Source organism: Microcaecilia unicolor, chromosome 4 (assembly GCF_901765095.1).
Source record: "Microcaecilia unicolor chromosome 4, aMicUni1.1, whole genome shotgun sequence".
NCBI classification, from domain to species: domain Eukaryota; kingdom Metazoa; phylum Chordata; class Amphibia; order Gymnophiona; family Siphonopidae; genus Microcaecilia; species Microcaecilia unicolor.
The window spans coordinates 223244048-223263809 of NC_044034.1; the positions used below are offsets into that span (position 1 = coordinate 223244048).

General features: G+C 41.9%; 1 protein-coding gene across 1 annotated transcript in view; it reads left to right on the forward strand.

Moving 5' to 3' along the window:
• The window catches only part of GATD1 (glutamine amidotransferase like class 1 domain containing 1), an 85646-nt gene that overhangs the window by 33258 nt on the left and 32626 nt on the right, over positions 1-19762 (forward strand). Inside the window, exon 4 of the mRNA XM_030201277.1 lies at positions 10233-10340. Coding sequence (XP_030057137.1) covers positions 10233-10340 — 108 coding nt within the window. The remainder of the gene's footprint in view (positions 1-10232; positions 10341-19762) is intronic.

Consider the following 19762-nt stretch of genomic DNA (forward strand, 5'->3'; position numbering starts at 1 on the left):
GGGAGACCGCCTGAGTCTGTACAGGTTCAATGATGGTTTGAAGTTCAGAGAGGTGGTTCCAACGGTATCAAAGGACCTGGAGAGGGCATCTGTTTGAGTGTTTTTCTCCGCTGGGCGGTAGGTCAGCCGGAAATCAAAGCGAGAGAACAAGGAGACCACTTGGCCTGATGAGGGTTCAACCTTTTGGCCTTCTGTAAGTATAACAAGTTTTTGTGATCAGTGGTTATGATGAAAGGATGCAAAGCCCCCTCTGGTAGATGCCTCCACTCTTCCAGGGCCAATCTAATGGCCAGGAGTTCACGGTCCCCAGTGGTGTAGTTCTGTTTGGCTGTGTAGAATTTCTTCGAAAAGAAGGAACAGGGCAATAGTTTCCTGCTGGGAGATGTCTGGGAAAGAACGGCTCCAGCCCCTACAGTGGAGTCATCCACTTCCACAAAGAAGGGGCGTGAGGTATCAGGGCATTGTAACATGGGAGCTGATAGAAAAGCTTCCTTAAGCTTCAAAAAGGCCAGCTGGGCTTTTGCATGTTTCCGCCCCCTTTCAAGTGAGGGCTGTGAATATTCAGGCATAATTTTGGCGGTGGCAGCTAGTGTTTTAAAAAATGCTGATTACTGCTGGCTGAATTTTATTGACCCTTTTGTAAACCACTTTGTTGCCTTTGATGAAAGTCAGTCTATCACATTAACAAACCTTAAACCTGAAAGATATTACTATTTTTGCACTTCTAGGATTCCTTGAGCTCAGTAGGAACTCTGAATAGGCAGTCTTCCAACTTCTCTCAGTCACATGTCTACAACTTGAATCTCGAGGTGTAAATGTATTACTACCCAAAAGGGGTCTTCTCATTTAGATTTTTCAATCCTGCATGACACTTACTGCCCGGACCCTAACCTGGTATTGCTCACTTATTTTTATTTATATGTGATTTATTCCTTGCTCACTTATTTTTATTTATATGTCAGTACTTTCAGATGCGTGCTATTTAAGACTGTGTATAGACTACTTTAGGAGTATAGACTAGTTTAGGAGTAAACAATATTCACACTGACCCTACTGGGCACTGTAGGTACAGACATACAAATTGGAAATTATATTATGCACTCTGAAAATTATATAAAACTGTTTACGCCTCCTAATGAGAATCCTGAGTTCTAACTCCTAGGGCCCTATTTACTAAGCTGCACTGTAGGCATGCTAATGTTTTAATGCGCTCACACTAGAGACACCCATAGGAATATATGGGTGTTTCTAGCATTAGCACGCGCTAAAAATGCTAGCCTGTCTTAGTAAACAGGGCCCCTAATCTATGTTTATACTTCTAAACTGAAAACATGAAATTGATAGAAATTTAAAAAATATTTTATTTACATAAAGTAAGATGAACTATTAAATAAATAATTCAGAAATAATTAGAATATAAACGTAACGATGGAACATTTAGAATATCACAGAATAAAAAGTCAAATGTCAGTTTTTATAACTGCTATACTAAACGCTAATCAGATATTATTTGGAACAGACAACTCCCTAGACAATATATGCTATGTGTTTGTTACCTCCAAAGTGATTACAGAGCATGGCTTATGACCTAGATTAAAGAGCTGGTCACTCCATTGGGAATAGTAGGTGCAGCTGGCAGTGCCTGGGGATTGTCTAATGCCAATCAGTTCAGTCATGATGTAAAGATAGTTAGCTTTTTTATGAGCTGAGTTGATGCTCTGGAACTCTTTGCCGGAGCATGTAGTAACAGCGTTTAGCGTATCTGGGTTTAAAAAAGGTTTGGACAAATTCCTGGAGGGAAAGTCCATAGTCTGCTATTGAGACAGACATGGGAAGCAACTGCTTGCCCCAGGATTGGTTGTTGCTAATTGGGTTTCTGCCAGGCACTTGTGACCTGGCTTGGCCACTGTTTGGAAAGCAGGATTCTGGGCTAGATGGACCATTGGTCTGACCCAGTATGGTACTCTTATGTTCTTATGTACCTGGATGATTGGTTGATTCGAGATGACTTGGAGGCAGAGTTCAGGCTGACCACTTTTCAGGTTATTGCCCTCCTGGAGGGCATGGGCTGGGTGGTGAATCAGATCAAGAGTCACTTGCTTCCCTCCCAGGCCTTTGGAATATCTTGGGAGTTCGTTTCGACACTGCTCGGAGAATGGTTTTCCTTCTGGAGAACTGAGCAGCCAAGCAGCAGGATCAGAATCACAGGCTCTGCGAGCTGGTGATTCCTTAGGGTTTGGGATTACCTTCAGCTCTTGGGCTGTACCCTGGAAGTGGTGCCTTGGGCACGAGTACACATGTAACCTCTACAGTCAGTTCTCTCCATGGCTAGGAAGCATATTCAAGCGGGGGCAGTGAAGAAGCGGAGGTAACGCAGTTGGAGGAGATCATGGCCATCTGCTGAGGCCTGGAGCACGGGGCGCAGCCAACACTACTGCCTCTCCCCAGCTCCTATCATCGCTACAGGAAATATTTAAACAGAACCCTACCTCATCCACTGCCACATCTCTCATTATTCAAAGAGATCCTGCCCTGAGAAAACTCCTCCGCACACCTGACTGAACTTGGGGTCTCCCTTAACTCCCACAGTATCCAGACCCACGGAGTCTCTACACCCTGGAGCATCACTCCTGTACATCTAACTGTACATAAACTCAAAGAAGGGACAGAGACAGCGATCGATCCTGAGCTAACCCCAATACAACCCTAAACTACTAAATGCACAAATAATGCATATGATCCAATGTCGGGACAGATGCCGAGGATGGCCCTAGCCCTGAACTGCCCCTACCTGCCTAGCTATCTGCTCATCCTGGACCACAACCACCACTCTGGAGATGACTCTGGAGATCCGGGAAATTATAGACCGGTGAGTCTGACGTCGGTGCTGGGGAAAATGGTAGAGGCTATTATCAAAAACAAAATTACAGAGCACATCCGAGGACATGGATTACTGAGACCAAGTCAGCACGGCTTTTGTGTGGGGAAATCTTACCTAACCAATTTACTTCAATTTTTTGAAGGAGTAAACAAACATGTGGATAAAGGGGAGCCAGTTGATATTGTGTATCTGGATTTTCAAAAGGTGTTTGACAAGGTACCTCATAAAAGGCTACAGAGGAAATTGGAGGGTCATGGGATAGGAGGAAATGTCCTATTGTGGATTAAAAACTGTTTGAAGGATAGGAAACAGAGAATGGGGTTAAATGGGCAGTATTCACACTGGAGAAGGGTAGTTAGTGGGGTTCCTCAGGGGTCTGTGCTAGGACCACGGCTTTTTAATATATTTATAAATGATTTAGAGATGGGAGTAACTAGCGAGGTAATTAAATTAGCTGATGACACAAAGTTATTCAAAGTCGTTAACTTGCGACAGGATTGTGAAAAATTACAGAAGGACCTTACGAGACTGGGAGGCTAAATGGCAGATGACGTTTAATGTGAGCAAGTGCAAGGTGATGCATGTGGGAAAAAAGAACCCAAATTATAGCTACGTCATGCAAGGTTCCATGTTAGGAGTTACGGACCAAGAAAGGGATCTGGGTGTCGTCGTCGATAATACACTGAAACCTTCTGCTCAGTGTGCTGCTGCGGCTCGGAAAGCGAATAGAATGTTGGGAGGTATGGAAAACAGATGTGAGGATGTTATAATGCCGTTGTATTGCTCCGTGGTGCGACCGCACCTTGAGTATTGTGTTCAGTTCTGGTCACCACATCTCAAGAAAGATATAGTGCAGCGAAGGGCGACTAAAATTATAGCGGGATGGGACGACTTCCCTATGAAGAAAGACTAAGGAGGCTAGGGCTTTTCAGCTTGGAGAAGAGACGGCTGAGGGGAGACATGATAGAGGTATATAAAATAATGAGTGGAGTGGAACAGGTGGATGTGAAGTGTCTGTTCACGCTTTCCAAAAATACTAGGACTAGGGGGCATGCGATGAAACTACAGTGTAGTAAATTTAAAACAAATCAGAGAAAATGTTTCTTCACCCAACACATAATTAAACTCTGGAATTCGTTGCCGGAGAACATGGTGAATGCGGTTAGCTTAGCAGAGTTTAATAAGGGGTTAGCCGGTTTCCTAAAGGACAAGTCCATAAACCACTACTAAATGAACTTGGGAAAAATCCACAATTCCAGGAATAACATGTATAGAATGTTTGTACGTTTGGGAAGCTCGCCAGGTGCCCTTAGCCTGGATTGGCTGCTGTCGTGGACAGGATGCTGGGCTCGTTGGACCCTTGGTCTTTTCCTAGTGTAGCATTACTTATGTACTACACCCGACCATTGATACAGCTCTAGGACCGCACATCTAACTGTGAGTAAATCAGTCATTCTTAATCAGTCAACCCGCTCAACATTACCACAAAATAACAAACCCACTCCAGACCACACAAACACCATCCTATGAACAAGGACCAACATCACAACCATCATACCAGATCATCTAACAGCCCAAAGCGAATTAACACCAAAATGAACACCACCAAACTGCTCCTAATAATTTACTCACTATCCCTAATTCACCACACACTAACCACCCTCCTCACGAACACCAACAACATACCTACATTACACAATCTCAACAGACTACCCAGATACAATACACCTCACCAGAATAACAACAACCAAAACAATGGAAGAATTACCATACGCGGACAAAATCAATACAAAGGAAAGAAAGGACACAATAAACCCACACTACAGGAGAATAGACAACTAACGAAAATCAACACAACCTCGAACCCAGCTGACCCCTACCAAACAATTCAAGCGGGATACTTAAACGCCAGATCAGTAGTCAACAAAACAACAATAATAACAGATTGGATCACGGCAGAGAACCTCGATCTACTATTCATCAGAGAAACCTGGATCCACGATCCTAAGGATCCCATAATTTTAGATCTATGTCCCCCAGGCTACAAAATCACTCACTGGACAAGAAAAGAAAAAAGAGGAGGAGGCATAGCACTAATCTATAGATCCCACTTCACCGTAACAAAAACAGCCAAGTCTATAACACCACAACTTGAAATCGCCTCAATTAGAATCCACCGTACTACCTTGCTTGACCACCTAAACGTTGTCTTGTTTTATAGAATGCCAACCACACTTCATGGATTTCATATCGAATACCTGTGTATCTAACTCTGATTTACTTATAATAGGGGACATAAACCTACATCTAGAAGACCCTAATGCAACCAATGCACGTGAATGCAGGGATTTCCTCCAACTATGGTACCTCAACTGGCCTAATATGCAAGCAACCCATGTTAAAGGACACACACTCGACCTCATCACACACAAACTGTCCTCAGATTTAAACCTAATACTAACAGACACAAAATGGACAGACATACCCATGGTCAGACCACCACAAACTAAACCTTGCCCTACAATGGCGAAAAAAAGGCTCATACCACAAGCAAAAATGCACAACCTACACCACGAGAGGCCAAATTGACCCTGTCACATTCTGGCAACAGATCTACAAGAATGAATGGATAGCACAAACAGACTCCAAACACTACCTCCTAAATTGGGACAACAGATGCAGGAGCATATTAGACAATATTGCACCATTACAAACAAGAACCTCACGACGACACATCTCGGTACCATGGTTCAACGAAGAACTGAAAAAATTAAAAACACAAGCTAGGAGACTTGAACGAGCATGGAAAAAAATGAAAGATGAAAACGCATGGAAAAAAATGCAAAGAAAATACAAATGTACAATAAGACAAACCAAAAGGTCATACTACAAAACCAAAATAGGGCCAGACTACAAAGACACGCATAAACCTTTTCAACTCGTGAACAAGCTACTAGACACTACACCGGTTACCACAACCAACACAGACACCCCATCTGCAGACAACCTTGCTAAGTACTTCAATGAGAAAATTATAAAACTACAATTCACGTTACCACTTAATACCACCAACCATGAAAAATTCATTGACTGCCTGGACCCAATCCCCAATGAATACCCAGCAGACCGAATCTGGACAAACTTCGATCTACTGACCAACGAAACCGTCACCCAAGCAATCAACAGGTTTGCCAAATCCCACGGCAAATTGGACATATGTCCCAACAACCTAATAAAATCCGCCCCTCAACGCTTCATAACAGACCTCATGTCACACCTAAACTACATGTTACAACATGGATTCTTCCCTAAGGATAAAGGAAATATACTACTCACTCCAATACCTAAAGATTCAAAGAAAAAAAGCAAATGACATAACTAACTACCGCCCGGTAGCATCCATCCCTCTGGCAGTGAAACTAATGGAAAGTATGGTAACCAACCAACTCACCGACTACTTAAACAAATTATCAATACTACATGAATCACAATCAGGATTTCGATCCAACCACAGCACTGAAACAGTACTAATCACTCTCATAACCAAATTCAAACAAATAATTTCAACTGGCAATAGTGTACTCCTACTACAATTCGACATGTCCAGCGTGTTCGACATGGCTAGCCACAAAATATTATTGAACATCCTAGAATACTTCGGGATCGGAGGAAGCGTACTTAGATGGATCAATGGCTTCCTAACCACAAGAACATACCAAGTGATATCAAATTCGAATACATCATCACCGTGGAAACCTGAATGCGGAGTACCCCAAGGGTCACCGCTCTCACCAACCTTTTTTAACCTAATGATGACACCCCTAGCCAAATCACTATCCAACCAAGGCCTCAATCCTTACATCTACGCAGACGACGTTACGATCTACATCCCATTCAAACATGATCTATCAGAAATCACAAATGAAATCAAACACATCCTCCAAATAATGAATTCATGGGCAGATGCATTCCAACTAAAGCTAAACGCAGAAAAAACACAATTTCTCATCCTCTCATCACATTATAACACGAACAAACCCACCACTATAAACACACCAGATTACACCCTCCCTGTTTTTGGACAGCCTGAAAATTCTCAGAGTTATAATTGAACCGAAATCTCACACTAGAAAGCCATGCGAAAAATATAACAAAGAAAATGTTCCACTCAATGTGGAAACTAAAAAGAGTAAAACCTTTCTTCCCAAGGGAAATATTCCGCAGCCTGGTACAATCAATGGTGCTAAGCCACCTAGATTACTGTAACACCATCTATGCCGGATGCAAAGAGCAAATCATTAAGAAACTCCAAACTGCCCAAAACACAGCAGCCAGACTCGTATTTGGAAAAAACAAAATATGAAAGCGCCAAACCCCTAAGAGAAAAACTACACTGGCTCCCACTAAAAGAACGAATTGCATTCAAAATCTGCACCCTGGTCCATAAAATCATTCACGGTGAGGCCCTGGCCTGTATGTCAGACCTTATAGACTTACCAACCAGGAACACAAAAAGGTCAGCACGCACATTCCTGAATCTCCACTACCCCAGTTGCAAAGGACTTAAATATAAATCAACATATGCATCTAGCTTCTCCTACATAAGCATGCAAATATAGAACGCACTACCAAATGTCATAAAAACAATGCACGACTTAACAATCTTCCAAAAACTACTGAAAACTAACCTATTCAAAAAGGCATACCACAAGGATCCATCCTAAATACTAGACAACGAAACTGTACCAAAACGTGATAAAACTGAACTCTTTACACGATTGCTTCAGCCAGTCTGCCACTAATGAACGTTAACGCACTGCCACTCTATTTCTCACGCTGAAATGAACTTTCTATACTTGATTGTTTAACTTACTCTATAAGTTACTGTCTAACTTACTCTATAATTTACTCTATCATGTATGAACTTTGTATTTCTCACTCCGGAAATGGCAATCGCCACTACGGCATAATGTAAGCCACATTGAGCCTGCAAATAGGTGGGAAAATGTGGGATACAAATGCAACAAATAAATAAATTCCTTGGGCCAAATGGTGCAGGTGACCTGGTCCCTGCTGAAGGCTTCATGACTCATCAGCTGCCTGGAGATGTGGGCAGTGTGGCTTGCCTTGGTGGAAATCCTTCCTCTGCTTCAGGGGAATGCGGTCTGGGTGATGATGGGCAACAGGTCAGCACCAGGAGCCAGGCGGTGGCATTGGAAGCTGCGAGCCTATGCTGTTGGGTGAAAAGGCATCTGCAAGCCCTTTCAACTGTACATATTATAGGCAAAGACAATGTCTAGGCAGACATCCTCAGCTGCTCCAGTTGGATCCAGGGTAGTGGGAGTTGGGGCCGGTGGCCTTTCACCTCATTCAGGACCAGTGCGGGTCAACAATGTTCAACCTGATGGCTCCATGTTCTAATGCCAAGGCAGAGTGGTTCTTCAGCCACAGGAGGGAGGTAGTTTCCCAGGGGATCGATGCTGTAGTCCAACCATGACTGATGGAGGAGCCCCCATATGTCTTTCCTCCGTGGCCCCTGATAGTCCGACCTTTGAGCAGGATTGCACGGCATCCTCATCTCATCCTTCCGGTGGCTCCAGATTGGGCCCCTGGCCTTGATATGCGGACCTGGTGTGGCTGTTAGTAGCTAAACTGCTCCCTCTACCCAGGGGACACGGCCTTCTTCATCAGTGTCTGGTGGAAATGTAAGATTCAGATCCTTTCTGGGTTACGGTTTGGCCCTTGATAGGAGGCATTTAATGAGGCATGGTTTGTCACCCGTGGTTGTCTCTACCCTTCTAAAATCCCAGAAATCTTCTACATTGCTGGCTTATATCAGGCCTGAAAGATTTTCAAGGGTTGATGTGTCGAGACAGCACTGTCCCCCAATTATTTTGGGTTTCTTGCAACAGGGCCTCACACTCAGTTCCTTGAAGGTCCAGGTGGCTACCATTTCTAGTTTTCACTGTGAAATAAAGGGCCTTTCCCTGGTGACACATGGGGAGGTGGCTTGGTTTATGAAGGGGATAGCTCATTTTTTATCTCCGGTTCGCCCTTCCTTCCCTTCTTGGGGCTCCCTTAGAGCTTTTGTGGTCCAGCTCTATTAAGGACGTTACATTTAAGGCAGTTTTCCTCGTAGAGGTCACCTTGGCTTGGAGAGTCTTGGAGTTGCAGGGGTTGTCTCATCGAGAATGGTACCTTTCCTTTTCTGAGGACTCGGTGTCTATCTGCAAGGTTCCCTTCCTTCTGCCTAAGGTAATTTTTCCATTCCTTGGGAAAGAGGAGGTCTCTTTGCCCTCCTTTGCAGAGGACAGTTTGGATGATTCCAACCCTTCGGCTCGGAGACTGCACAAGCTGGACATCTCGTGGATGTTGCTGTATTACTTGGAGCAGATAAATGATTTTCACCTCTTTGTCCTTTTCCATGACCCTTTTAATGGCTAGACAGCCTCAAGGGGCCACTATTGCACAGTGGATCAAGGCAGCAATAGAGTCCACCTGCATTTGTAGAAATCCTCAGGTGCCTCTGGGTTTGGGTGTCCACTCAATTTGGGCTTAGGCAACCTCCTGGGCAGAGGCCCGGGTGGTCATTCAAAGGAGATCTGTAGGATGGCAACATGGTCATCGTTTCATTCTTTTGTGAAACATTACAGGTTAGATTTGCTCGTCAGGGCCCACTCAAACTTTGGCAGAGCTATCCATAGGGGGCTTTGGTTTCCCCTGCCCAATATTTCTGCTTGAGTACATCCCACGTGTTCAGAATTGTGCAGCCAGATGACAAGGAAAGTGAAATTTCCTTTAGTTGGCTGCACTGTTCTGAAACCCAACCATAGAAGACTAAGACTGGGACTAATGAGGTGCTTTGCTGTTTCCCTCACAGTTAAATGAAACAGCACCAGAATTAGAGACAATTCTTACGTGTTGTGTGACATGTTGTGGTGTTCTGCTTGCTTGAAAATCATTGTGGCTGCAGTGGTTGATGGGGCATGGGTGTACCTTACAAAGAGGCCGCCTGCTGCTTTGGCAGAGGCATACTGGAATTTTCCATTGAGCATCAGGAGGTTATACTGGTGATTTCACTGAAAGAGTCCAGTTTTTCTCTACCTCCATCTACTGATAGGAGGGGCTAACACTCACGTATTCAGAACAGTTCAGCCGACTAAAGGAAAGGAAATTATCAGGTAAGACATAATTTCACCTTATACTTGTACCTGCCACACAAGTTAGCAGCTTGTTATAAAATTACCCTCTCTCTCTTTTTATTTGTTTAAATATAGAGCCTCAGCTTGAACCTTGGGATTCACCTGTTAATCCTTTCCTTTTCCTTCTCTCTGTGCTATTTCCAATACAGGTGCTCGATACCATGCTGTGTTGATCCCAAACTGTCCTGGGGCCATGATGGATTTGGCAAACAGTGGATATCTAGCTCGGATCTTGCAGCACTTCAGAGCTGAGAAGAGTAAGTGATGTGCCACTCTCATTTTCTCCTGTTCTTGCTGTAAAACCTTAGTACTTCCTCTTGGGGCTAATAAGGATATTTTATTTATTTATTATAAAATTTATATTCCACATTATCCATTGCTCTAAGCGGATTACAATAAGAACATTAATAATACGGAAGAGACAATATGGATTATGAACATTGTAGGAAATTTATAGAAATGTGTTAGAACAAGATGTGATTCTGTATATTTTGCATTGCACATTTAGTAACAGGTTCTTGGCTTTCTGTGTGGTGTAGTGTCCTTCCTCCTGACTATCAGTGTGGCTTAGACCTGCACCCATTCTGACCCTCTATAGCCAAATCTACGTCTTTTGCAGAAAAATGAGAAATGGTGGCTCCGTGAATTTGCATTTCCATGTGAAGGACCTTAGTTCAGCACTACCATGTGGCAGATCTGGGTTTGATTCACTGCTCAGATCTTCCACTTCTTAAGTTGGCTAGGATTGGGGATGTTGTAGAAGCAGTATTCACAGCTCTTGAAGAGAGAGAGTGCCAATCGTAGAATGGTTTCAAATTTCAAGTTTATTTCAATATTTAGGACCCCGCCCATCATGAAGATATTTGGGAGTCTTGCATACTAAAAATATATATAGGAAGAAGAGGAAGGAGCTGAAATAAAAGGTGGGATAGAACTACAATTATGCATAGGCGGGGGAGAATGGAAAAAAGGGTTGAGATTGATCAGAAAGGGCCTACAGGCCTCAACTCTGTAAAGCATCAAGCAGGATTAGAAGAATGCATCTGAGAATAAGAAAGTTTTGAGGTTTGTTCATGGTGAAGATAATTTGGTAACTTGTTCCAGTGTTCTGGTGCTTGAACTAAAAAGATAGCCTTGTGTGTTTTATTGAACAACTTCGCAGAAAGATGGAATAGTTAGTAAGTTCTGAAATTTAGAACGTAGAATCCTTGTGGTGGCATAGGGAATTAGAATATGGGAGAGTTAAGCAGGTTCTCCTGATTTGGTGAATCTTAAAGACCAGTAGCAAGATTTCATAGATGAAACGATGTGGAAGCAGAAACCAGTAGGCCGCTTTCATTAGAGGGGTGACGTGATCGTATTTCTTTTTATCATTAATGAGTTTAATTGCGGTGTTTGAAGATGTCTAATGTCTGTTGTTCTAAGTCCAATATATAACGAGTTGCAATAGTTAAGTTTGCTGATAAGAAAGAATGGATAAGTATATTTAGAGTTGGTGAATTAAGGAAAGGACGAATCGAACAAATTTGTCATAGTTTGTAGAAGCATTGTCTGATAATCCCTTTGGATGTAGTCCAAAAATTGATTTAAAAATAAGACAAATCACTTTAAACCTAATGCGTTGGTATATCCGCAGACAATGCAAATCTCGCAAGGTAGATGACACACTACCAAACCTGCCGTCCACAAATTAGTCTGGCAGCAGTATTCTGCATCAACTGCAAGTGATTAAGCAACTTACTAGTAATCCACCTGAGGTAGCAGAACTGCCTGAGCTAAGATTCTAAAATCTTCATATTTCAAAAATGGCCTTATCGCTCGCAGTTGTATAAGTTTACAAAAACATCTCTTTCTGAGAATAGTTATCTCCTTATCGAATAATAACTTTGAATCTAAAATTACACCTAGAGCTCTGAAATGATCTTCTGTCTTCAAAATTTCTCCTGAGTTCAGAGTTACCAAGGTAGTTGGAATCTTAGTTATATCTCCAAACCACAGTATCTTTGTTTTTTGTTTAATTTAAGAAAATGTTGAGTAGCCCAACTATCTATTATGGAGATATATTTAATAGACCCTAAAGTATTATCAAAATTCTCTAAGACTGGACAAAAGAGGAAGATATCATCAGCATAAGAAAGTACAGAGAGCTTACTATCTGAAAGAAAATGACCCAAAGAACTCTGTTAAACATTAAACAGGGAGGGCAAGAGTGGAGAACCCTGCAGCACTTCACAACCAGGGTTCCACCTAGATGATTTTCCATTTTTACCCTTAACACTGTAAGATCTGTTCTTCAAAAACTTCTCAAACCAGCCTAATGCTTTGCCAGTTATACGGAAATTCATTTCATTTAAAAAGAAGGACTGAATGATTTATAGCATCAAAGGCTGCCAATATATCGAACTGCTTTCTGGCCTCTACTTAAAAAATATCTTACTTGTGTAGTAGGAACAAGAAACAGTTTCCATACTATGTTGAGGCCTAAAGCCATGCTGAAGTTTATGCTAAATGTCGTATGATCCTAAAAAAAATTCTGAACCTGAACATTGACTAAAAATTCTAACAACTTGGCCATCCACGGAATACTCGCAACTGGGCAATATTTTTCTACTTTGGTCAAATCTGCTCCAATGGCCTTCGGCAAAGAAGTTAGAATTACTTCGGTCAATGTCTCAGTATAAATTCCTAATTGTAACAACCCATTGGCAAATTCAGTCAGCCAATTTAAAATTTGTAAAGGAATCTCATTCAACAAATATGAAGGACAAACATCTAAAATACATAATTTCTTAGAGAGCCTAACCAGCAGCTTCTGAACTAAAGCAGGAGAGACTTTATCAAAAATTTCCCATATTCTATCTACTGGGATATCATTATTTTCATGGGTAAAAACTATATGCATTCCCTTTTCTGAATTAATCCCAGTAAACACATTTCTAATTTTATTCACCTTATCCTGGAAAAAAACTGTGCAAGATCTTCAGCAACCTAGGATTCTCTCCTGGACTCTGCTTTGTCCTTGCTTTCTCCAATGTCAGCTGCTTGTCAAAGGGCATTTTAATCATATCTATTTAATTCAGTAAATTCAACTGTTTTTGTCAGTTAAATATCTGGCAACTTTGTTTTGGTCACCAGTTATAAGTAAATTTGACTAGAGGTTTGCTTGTATTTTTATTACCGCATCTGTCAGTTAGCACACAGTAATATCTTGTCGTCCTCTAGTGCTCTGTCTTGTAGTGTCCCCCAATGCTCAATCATTGCTTCCGCCCACTGGCAACTCTCATTCAGGACCTTGGGATGAGTCCTTTCATATATGCAGATGATATTCAATCTTGAGTGCCCATGATATATGGGACATTAATTTTCAGAAAAGTCTCTCTCAGATTTCTTCCTGGATTCTTCAACACAAGTTGATCCTTAATCCATTGAAATCTGAAGCTACTTTGGTTCCCTAACTGCTTTATTTCTCCTTTTCAGCCAATGATAAACTCAGGGCCCTGTTTACTAAGGTGAGTTAGTGTTTTTAACCCGCCTACAGTTAGCGTGCACATTAACTGTGGTGATGCCTATAGGGATATTGTAGGCACGTACAAAATTAACGCATAAGCATGGTTAATGCACGTTAAAAATGCTAACGTGCCTATAACACAGCTTAGTAAACAGGGCCCTCAGTCTCTCTACCATTTAAGGATACAATTCATTCACTTGGGGTTCTTGTAGATAATTTATTAACCTCAGGTTACTAAAAAGAAACCAAAAAACCTTTGTTGCCCTTTGGCAAATAAGGTCTTTGAAACCTTTTCTGGATGATAAAACACTAAAGATCATATTACATGTTCTTTATATTAAATCATCTTGATTATTGTAATTCAGTGCTACCTTACTGTCCCCTCTACTCTACATGTCATCTGCAATTAATACAAAACACAGCTATAAAGACTATTTATGAGCTAAAAAAATATGATCATGTGACTCCCATTTTTTGTGCGCAACATTGGCTCTCAATCACTTGTAGAATTCAGTTTAAAATATTTATTGCTCATAAAGCATACTTCATAGGTGTACCCTGTTACCTCTCCTCAGTGCTTATTGCTTTTATTCTGTCTTGTTCTCTTCATTTGACTAACTCCAACCTTCTGGACATTCCTTCTCTTCCCATGAGCTAATTGGACTCTTGCTGTTCAGTCCCCTCACTTTGGAGTCAACTTCCTATCACACTAAAGAAATTTAGTTTTGGTACAGCGTTTGGTACTAAAGACCAATGCGTTCAAAGAAGGAAGGGAATGGGACTTGATATACCGCTTTTCTGTGGTTTTTGCAACTACGTTCAAAGAGGTCTGCATAGTATATACAGATATTTGTACCTGGGGCAGTGGAGGGTTAAGTGACTTGCCCAGAGTCACAAGGAGCTGCAGTGGGAATTGAACCCAGTTCCCCAGGATCAAAGTCCGCTGCTCTATCCACTAGGCTACTCCTCCACTCCAGACAATTAATCTATGTTAATTAGTCTAAATGACAATTGGTCTAAAAATTAAATAATCCATTAAATTGTCCATTACACAAACTTTCATTAGACCAGTTGTCAGGGACCCCATTCTATTTGCCTTTTAGGCAGCTGTGTCACATATTTTGTAGCTGTAGTTTTTATTATTTTTCCCTGTGTGCGTCACTTTGCATATATATGTCCAGTCTCTTAATCTCCGAATATTCTTCTGCAAATCCTCACATTCCTCTGTTATTTTAACAACTTTAAATTGATCATCTCATTGTCACTCATCTCCAAATCATCATCATTTATAATAAACAGCACAAGGCCCAATATAGATATTTGGAGCACTCCACTATTGGATAACTGGCCGATTAGTCCTGCTCTGTTTCTTTTTTTTTAAATTTTTTTATTTATAAAATTTTCAGAGTTTACATTTATACAATAAACATAAATTTAGAATATTAGAAAAATACAAAAAAGAAGGAAAAAATAAAGGCAAATTACATCAATAAATTTTAGTCCACAATAATTGATCCAAGATCTAGGAAAAACATAACCTTCAAGTAAATTACTAAAATATTATAACCTTTAAGCAGAAAGAACATAGATGTACGCAGCCGAGGATAAGCGCTAGTGATTAAGGACTACTACAAATTCATTCTTTAGAGGATATAAATTCTAATAATTTCCGTGGGTCAAAAAATATGTAATTTATAGAATTCAAAGAAACATTACATTTACATGGAAATTTAAGAAGAAAAGTCCCCCTGCTCTGTTTCTTGTCTTTTAGCCAGACATTGGCTTTTATCACATGATTATTTAATTTCCAAAGGAAATATTTAAGGTAAAAATGTGAAGTCATACATTTGTCATGTGACAAGATCACTATTTTTTTAAGTCAATAATGAGAATACACCATGTAAAGTTTGTGTGCTATTCTTTAAATTCTGAAAATCAAATGACTGAGACCTGTATGTTGCTGTAGTTTTTTCTTTGCACAGTTACACTGATTTTTGCATCAGTATTCTGTGCCCTCTGTTTTTTGAGACCAACTGAGCCATTAGCCGTTGTGTATTTTACACCAGTTGATGAACTGTCATTAGACCAATTGTCAGGGACCTGTTGAAGTTTATGGTTTGCTGATAGGTTTTGATATATTTGAGTCAGTAGTGGTAAATGGAGATATAGAATATAAAAATAGCCCACCTCAAGCAGACTATAAAAGCCATATTAGATTATTTGTAAAATGCATTGGCTTTGTTTGAAAGTACTGTATTTAACTAATATAAATTAATAATGCCTCATAAGATAGTGGCCAGAGCCAAAGGGATGCAAGGGTGAATAGAGAGAGACATAATCAGTAGAAAAAAAAGAGATAATATCTTTTTACATGTCACCGGTGAGGCCTCACCTAGATTACGTTAATCAGTTCTGAAAACCATACCTCACCTCTGAAAGGATATAGCGAAGCTAGAGACAGGGCGAGTGAAAGGCAACTAAAATATTAGTACACGGTCTGCACCAGACTCCCTTGGAGGTGAAGCTAAAGGAACCTTGGTATGGGTTGGTTTTTGTAAGCGTGCCCATGTGAGAAGTCCAAATAGGTGAAGGTGACATAGGGGCTAATTTTCGAAAGAGAAAATTGTCCAAAAAGTGTCATAAAGTAACATTTATGAATTTCTTCTCAAAATGTCCAAATCGGTATTTTCGAAACCTATTTTGCAGACGTTTCTCTATGTAATTCGTCTGCAGTGCATCCAGATCACAAGGGGGTGTGTCAGGGTATGTCAGGGGCAGGCTTAGGGCATTCCTAACACTTGGACATTTTACAGCTATAATGAAACAAAACAAAAACATCTAGGGCTACAGCTTCAACATTTTGTTCTAGACCTGTTTTTAGAATAAATAAGGCACAAAAAGGTGCCCTAAATGACCAGATGACCACTGGAGGGAATCAGGGATGACCCCCTCCCCTTACTCCCCCAGTGGTCACTGACCCCTCCCACCCTCCAAAGATATGAATAAAAACAGTACATGCCAGCCTCTATGACATCTTCAGATGTTATAACCAGTTCTATTAGAGCAGAAAGCAGGTCCCTGGAGTAGTGTGGTGAGTGCAGTGCACTGTAGAGAGGAGGATTCAGGCCCATATATCACTTTACCTGTTACACTTGTGGTGGAAAGTGTGAGCGTTCCCACACTCATCAGAAACCTACTATACCCATATATAGGTGACCCCTTCACCCATAAGGGCTATTGTAGTGTACAGTTGGGGCGGTGGGTTTTGGAGGGCTCAGCAGACAAGATAAGGGAGCAACAATGAGATGTGTACCTGGGAGCTTTTATCTTTCAATTCGTTTTTATTCAACAAATATAATTAACAGTGTACATGTTCCAGTTATGTTTAGTCTGAGTCATAAGTAACATTTGCTAATTACACGTACAACCGGTTATCATTACAACTTTAAACTTTTTAACTATTGACCTTTGCTCCCCTCCCCCCCCCCCCCCATCCCCATCCCACCCTCGCCGCTCTCACTCCAAACCCTACTCTAATTTCATTTTTTTCATATATTTAACAGGTAGCTCCGTGCTGCTGGCGTTAGTGTGTTCCACATTGGGCCCCAGCGCCGTGTGAACTCCTGTTTGTACCAATGCGGTTGTCTATTCATTTCCAGTCGCTCAAAGCGCATTAACTCTATCATGCCTCCCCGCCAGTACTGGAATGAGGGCCTCCCCGGGGTCAGCCAGGCTTTTAGGATTGCCTTTTTCCCAAATATGATGGCCCGCAGTGCAAATTAGCGCAGTCCTTTCGGAGTTGGGTGTGGGAGCCTCAAATTGCCAAACAATATACCCGGTTGTGGTCGCCACGTCACTTTCCAGATCTTGGAGATCTCCTGCAGTAAAATTCTCCAAAATTCCCGAGTTTTTGGGCATGTCCAAAACATATGTCCCAACTCTGCTCCTTCCAACCCGCACTTTGGACAAGCACCATCCGGGGATAGGCCAATGTGAAAGGCGCGCCTTGGTGGTACGTGTGCTCTCAATACTACTTTGTACTGTAGTTCCCAATGTCCTGCGAGCGCAGTGTATTTTCCCATGCCCAGGACATGCTCCTTGATCGTCTCCTGTTTTATTGTAACTCCAGGCTATTGCCAAGCGTGCACAGTCCAGCTCTGAGCAATTATCCCTAATGTATCTATGATGGTATGTCAGTGGGACTTTCTGTTGTGCTCGGAAGGAATAGGCCTCTGCTAACTCTTCCTGCACGTCCTCCGCCAAGGACTCCCACGATAAGCTTTTAATATAGTGTTGTAGTTGTACGTAGTGAAACATGTCTGATGATTTCAAATTGTAGATTTGTCTTAATTCGTTAAATGTCTTTATGCGGCCCTCTTCCGATACCACGTTCAGCAGAAAAATGATGCCCCGTGTCCTCCAGTCTTGAAATATCTTATGTAACATCCCCAGAGCGAATTCCGGGTTACCCAGCACTGGCAGGTATGGCGTCACTTTGGGCGTGAAGTGGTAGATGCGACATATCCATTTCCATACTGCTTGGGCAGAACTATAAATTCCAATGTCTTTCAATTCCTGTGCAATTGCTGCCTTTGGTGTATGTACTACATAGCCCAGGTGCAAATCCTGTATCATGTGACGTTCCAACGTTGTAGATGAGAAATCAGATGTCTCTCTATACCAGTCGTTAATATGTCGCATACCACTAGCTACTGTGATATGCCTAATACTTAGAAGACCCAAGCCGCCATATTCTCTGGGCGTCTGTAGTACTGCCAGCAGTATCCGAGCCCGTTTTCCATTCCACAGAAATCTCTGTAGAGCTTTATTGATCTGCGTTTCATCTTTACGGGTCAGAAACAGTGGCAGCACCTGAAACAAATAAAGCCATTTAGGTATAATCATCATGTTGACCACGGCTATTCTACCCAGGAGTGAGAGCGGGTACCCCTGCCACATCTGCAATTTTGCCTTTGTGGCCCCCAATATATTGGATACATTACTCATGTACAACTGTGTAAGGTCATTTGTGATTGTTACTCCTAAATATTTGAACTTCTCCGTTTCCCAGACTATATTTAAGCTGCCCTTCCACCTGTGTTTGTTGTCCCGTAACACTGCCAGCCCTGTAGATTTTTGTAAATCCTGAGTGTCCCCCATATCTTGCAATATCTCGCAGCAGCACTGGTACTGAACTGTCTGGGTCTTGAAGTAAGATTAATAGATCATCGGCAAAGGCCAACACCTTTACTATGTGGTCTCCCATTGCCACTCCCTGCACCCAATCCTCCCATTTCAAACCTCTTAACAGGGGTTCTAGGGACAGTATAAACAGTAAAGGTGAAAGAGGACAGCCTTGTCGCGTGCCCCGGTGAATGGAGAATTCTGCGCTACGGATCCCGTTTACTATCACCGACGCCCGCACTTCTTTGTACAGGGATCTAATTGCTTCCCCGAACCAGCCTTGTATCCCCATATGCTCCAACACTCCAAACATAAACTCCCAATCTACTTTGTCAAAAGCCTTTTCGGCATCAAGGCTTAGTATCAGTGCAGAGGTGTTTGTCATGTTGCAATGCGCCATGGCCAGAAGTAGTTTCCTAATGTTCCCCCCTCGCTTGCCTTTGGCGGACAAAGCCTATTCTAGGCATCACCGGGGCCAACCGGTTTGCTAACACTTTGGCTAGGATTTTTTGGTCCACGTTTATTAGGGAGATGGTTCTATAGGAATCTGCGCGGTCACCCGGTCTCCCCGGTTTTGGAATCAGCGATATTAAAGCTATGGTCTCTCCATGTGGTAGTTCACCCTGACTGATAACTTGACTATAGTAATCCTGTTGTGCCCCAACCACCGACTCTGGGAGGAGTTTATAGTACTCCCCGGAGAATCCATCCAGTCTCGGGGCCGAGTGCAGTGGGAGACCTTTAATTACTGCTTGGATTTCTTTTCCCTGAATGGGCGCATTTAGCAGGTCTAGTTAACTGGGGAGCAATTTGGGTAACTGCAAAGTATTCAAGTATTCGTTACGTTCTCTATCAGTTGGCGTGGGGTGCTTTGTGTAGAGAGTTGTAAAGTGTTGTACTATGATTTTTGTAATTCCCTCACAACTGGTTTCTACCTTCCCTTGTTTCCCTTGCATAGTTGTTATGACTCGGTTAGTTTTCCATGTG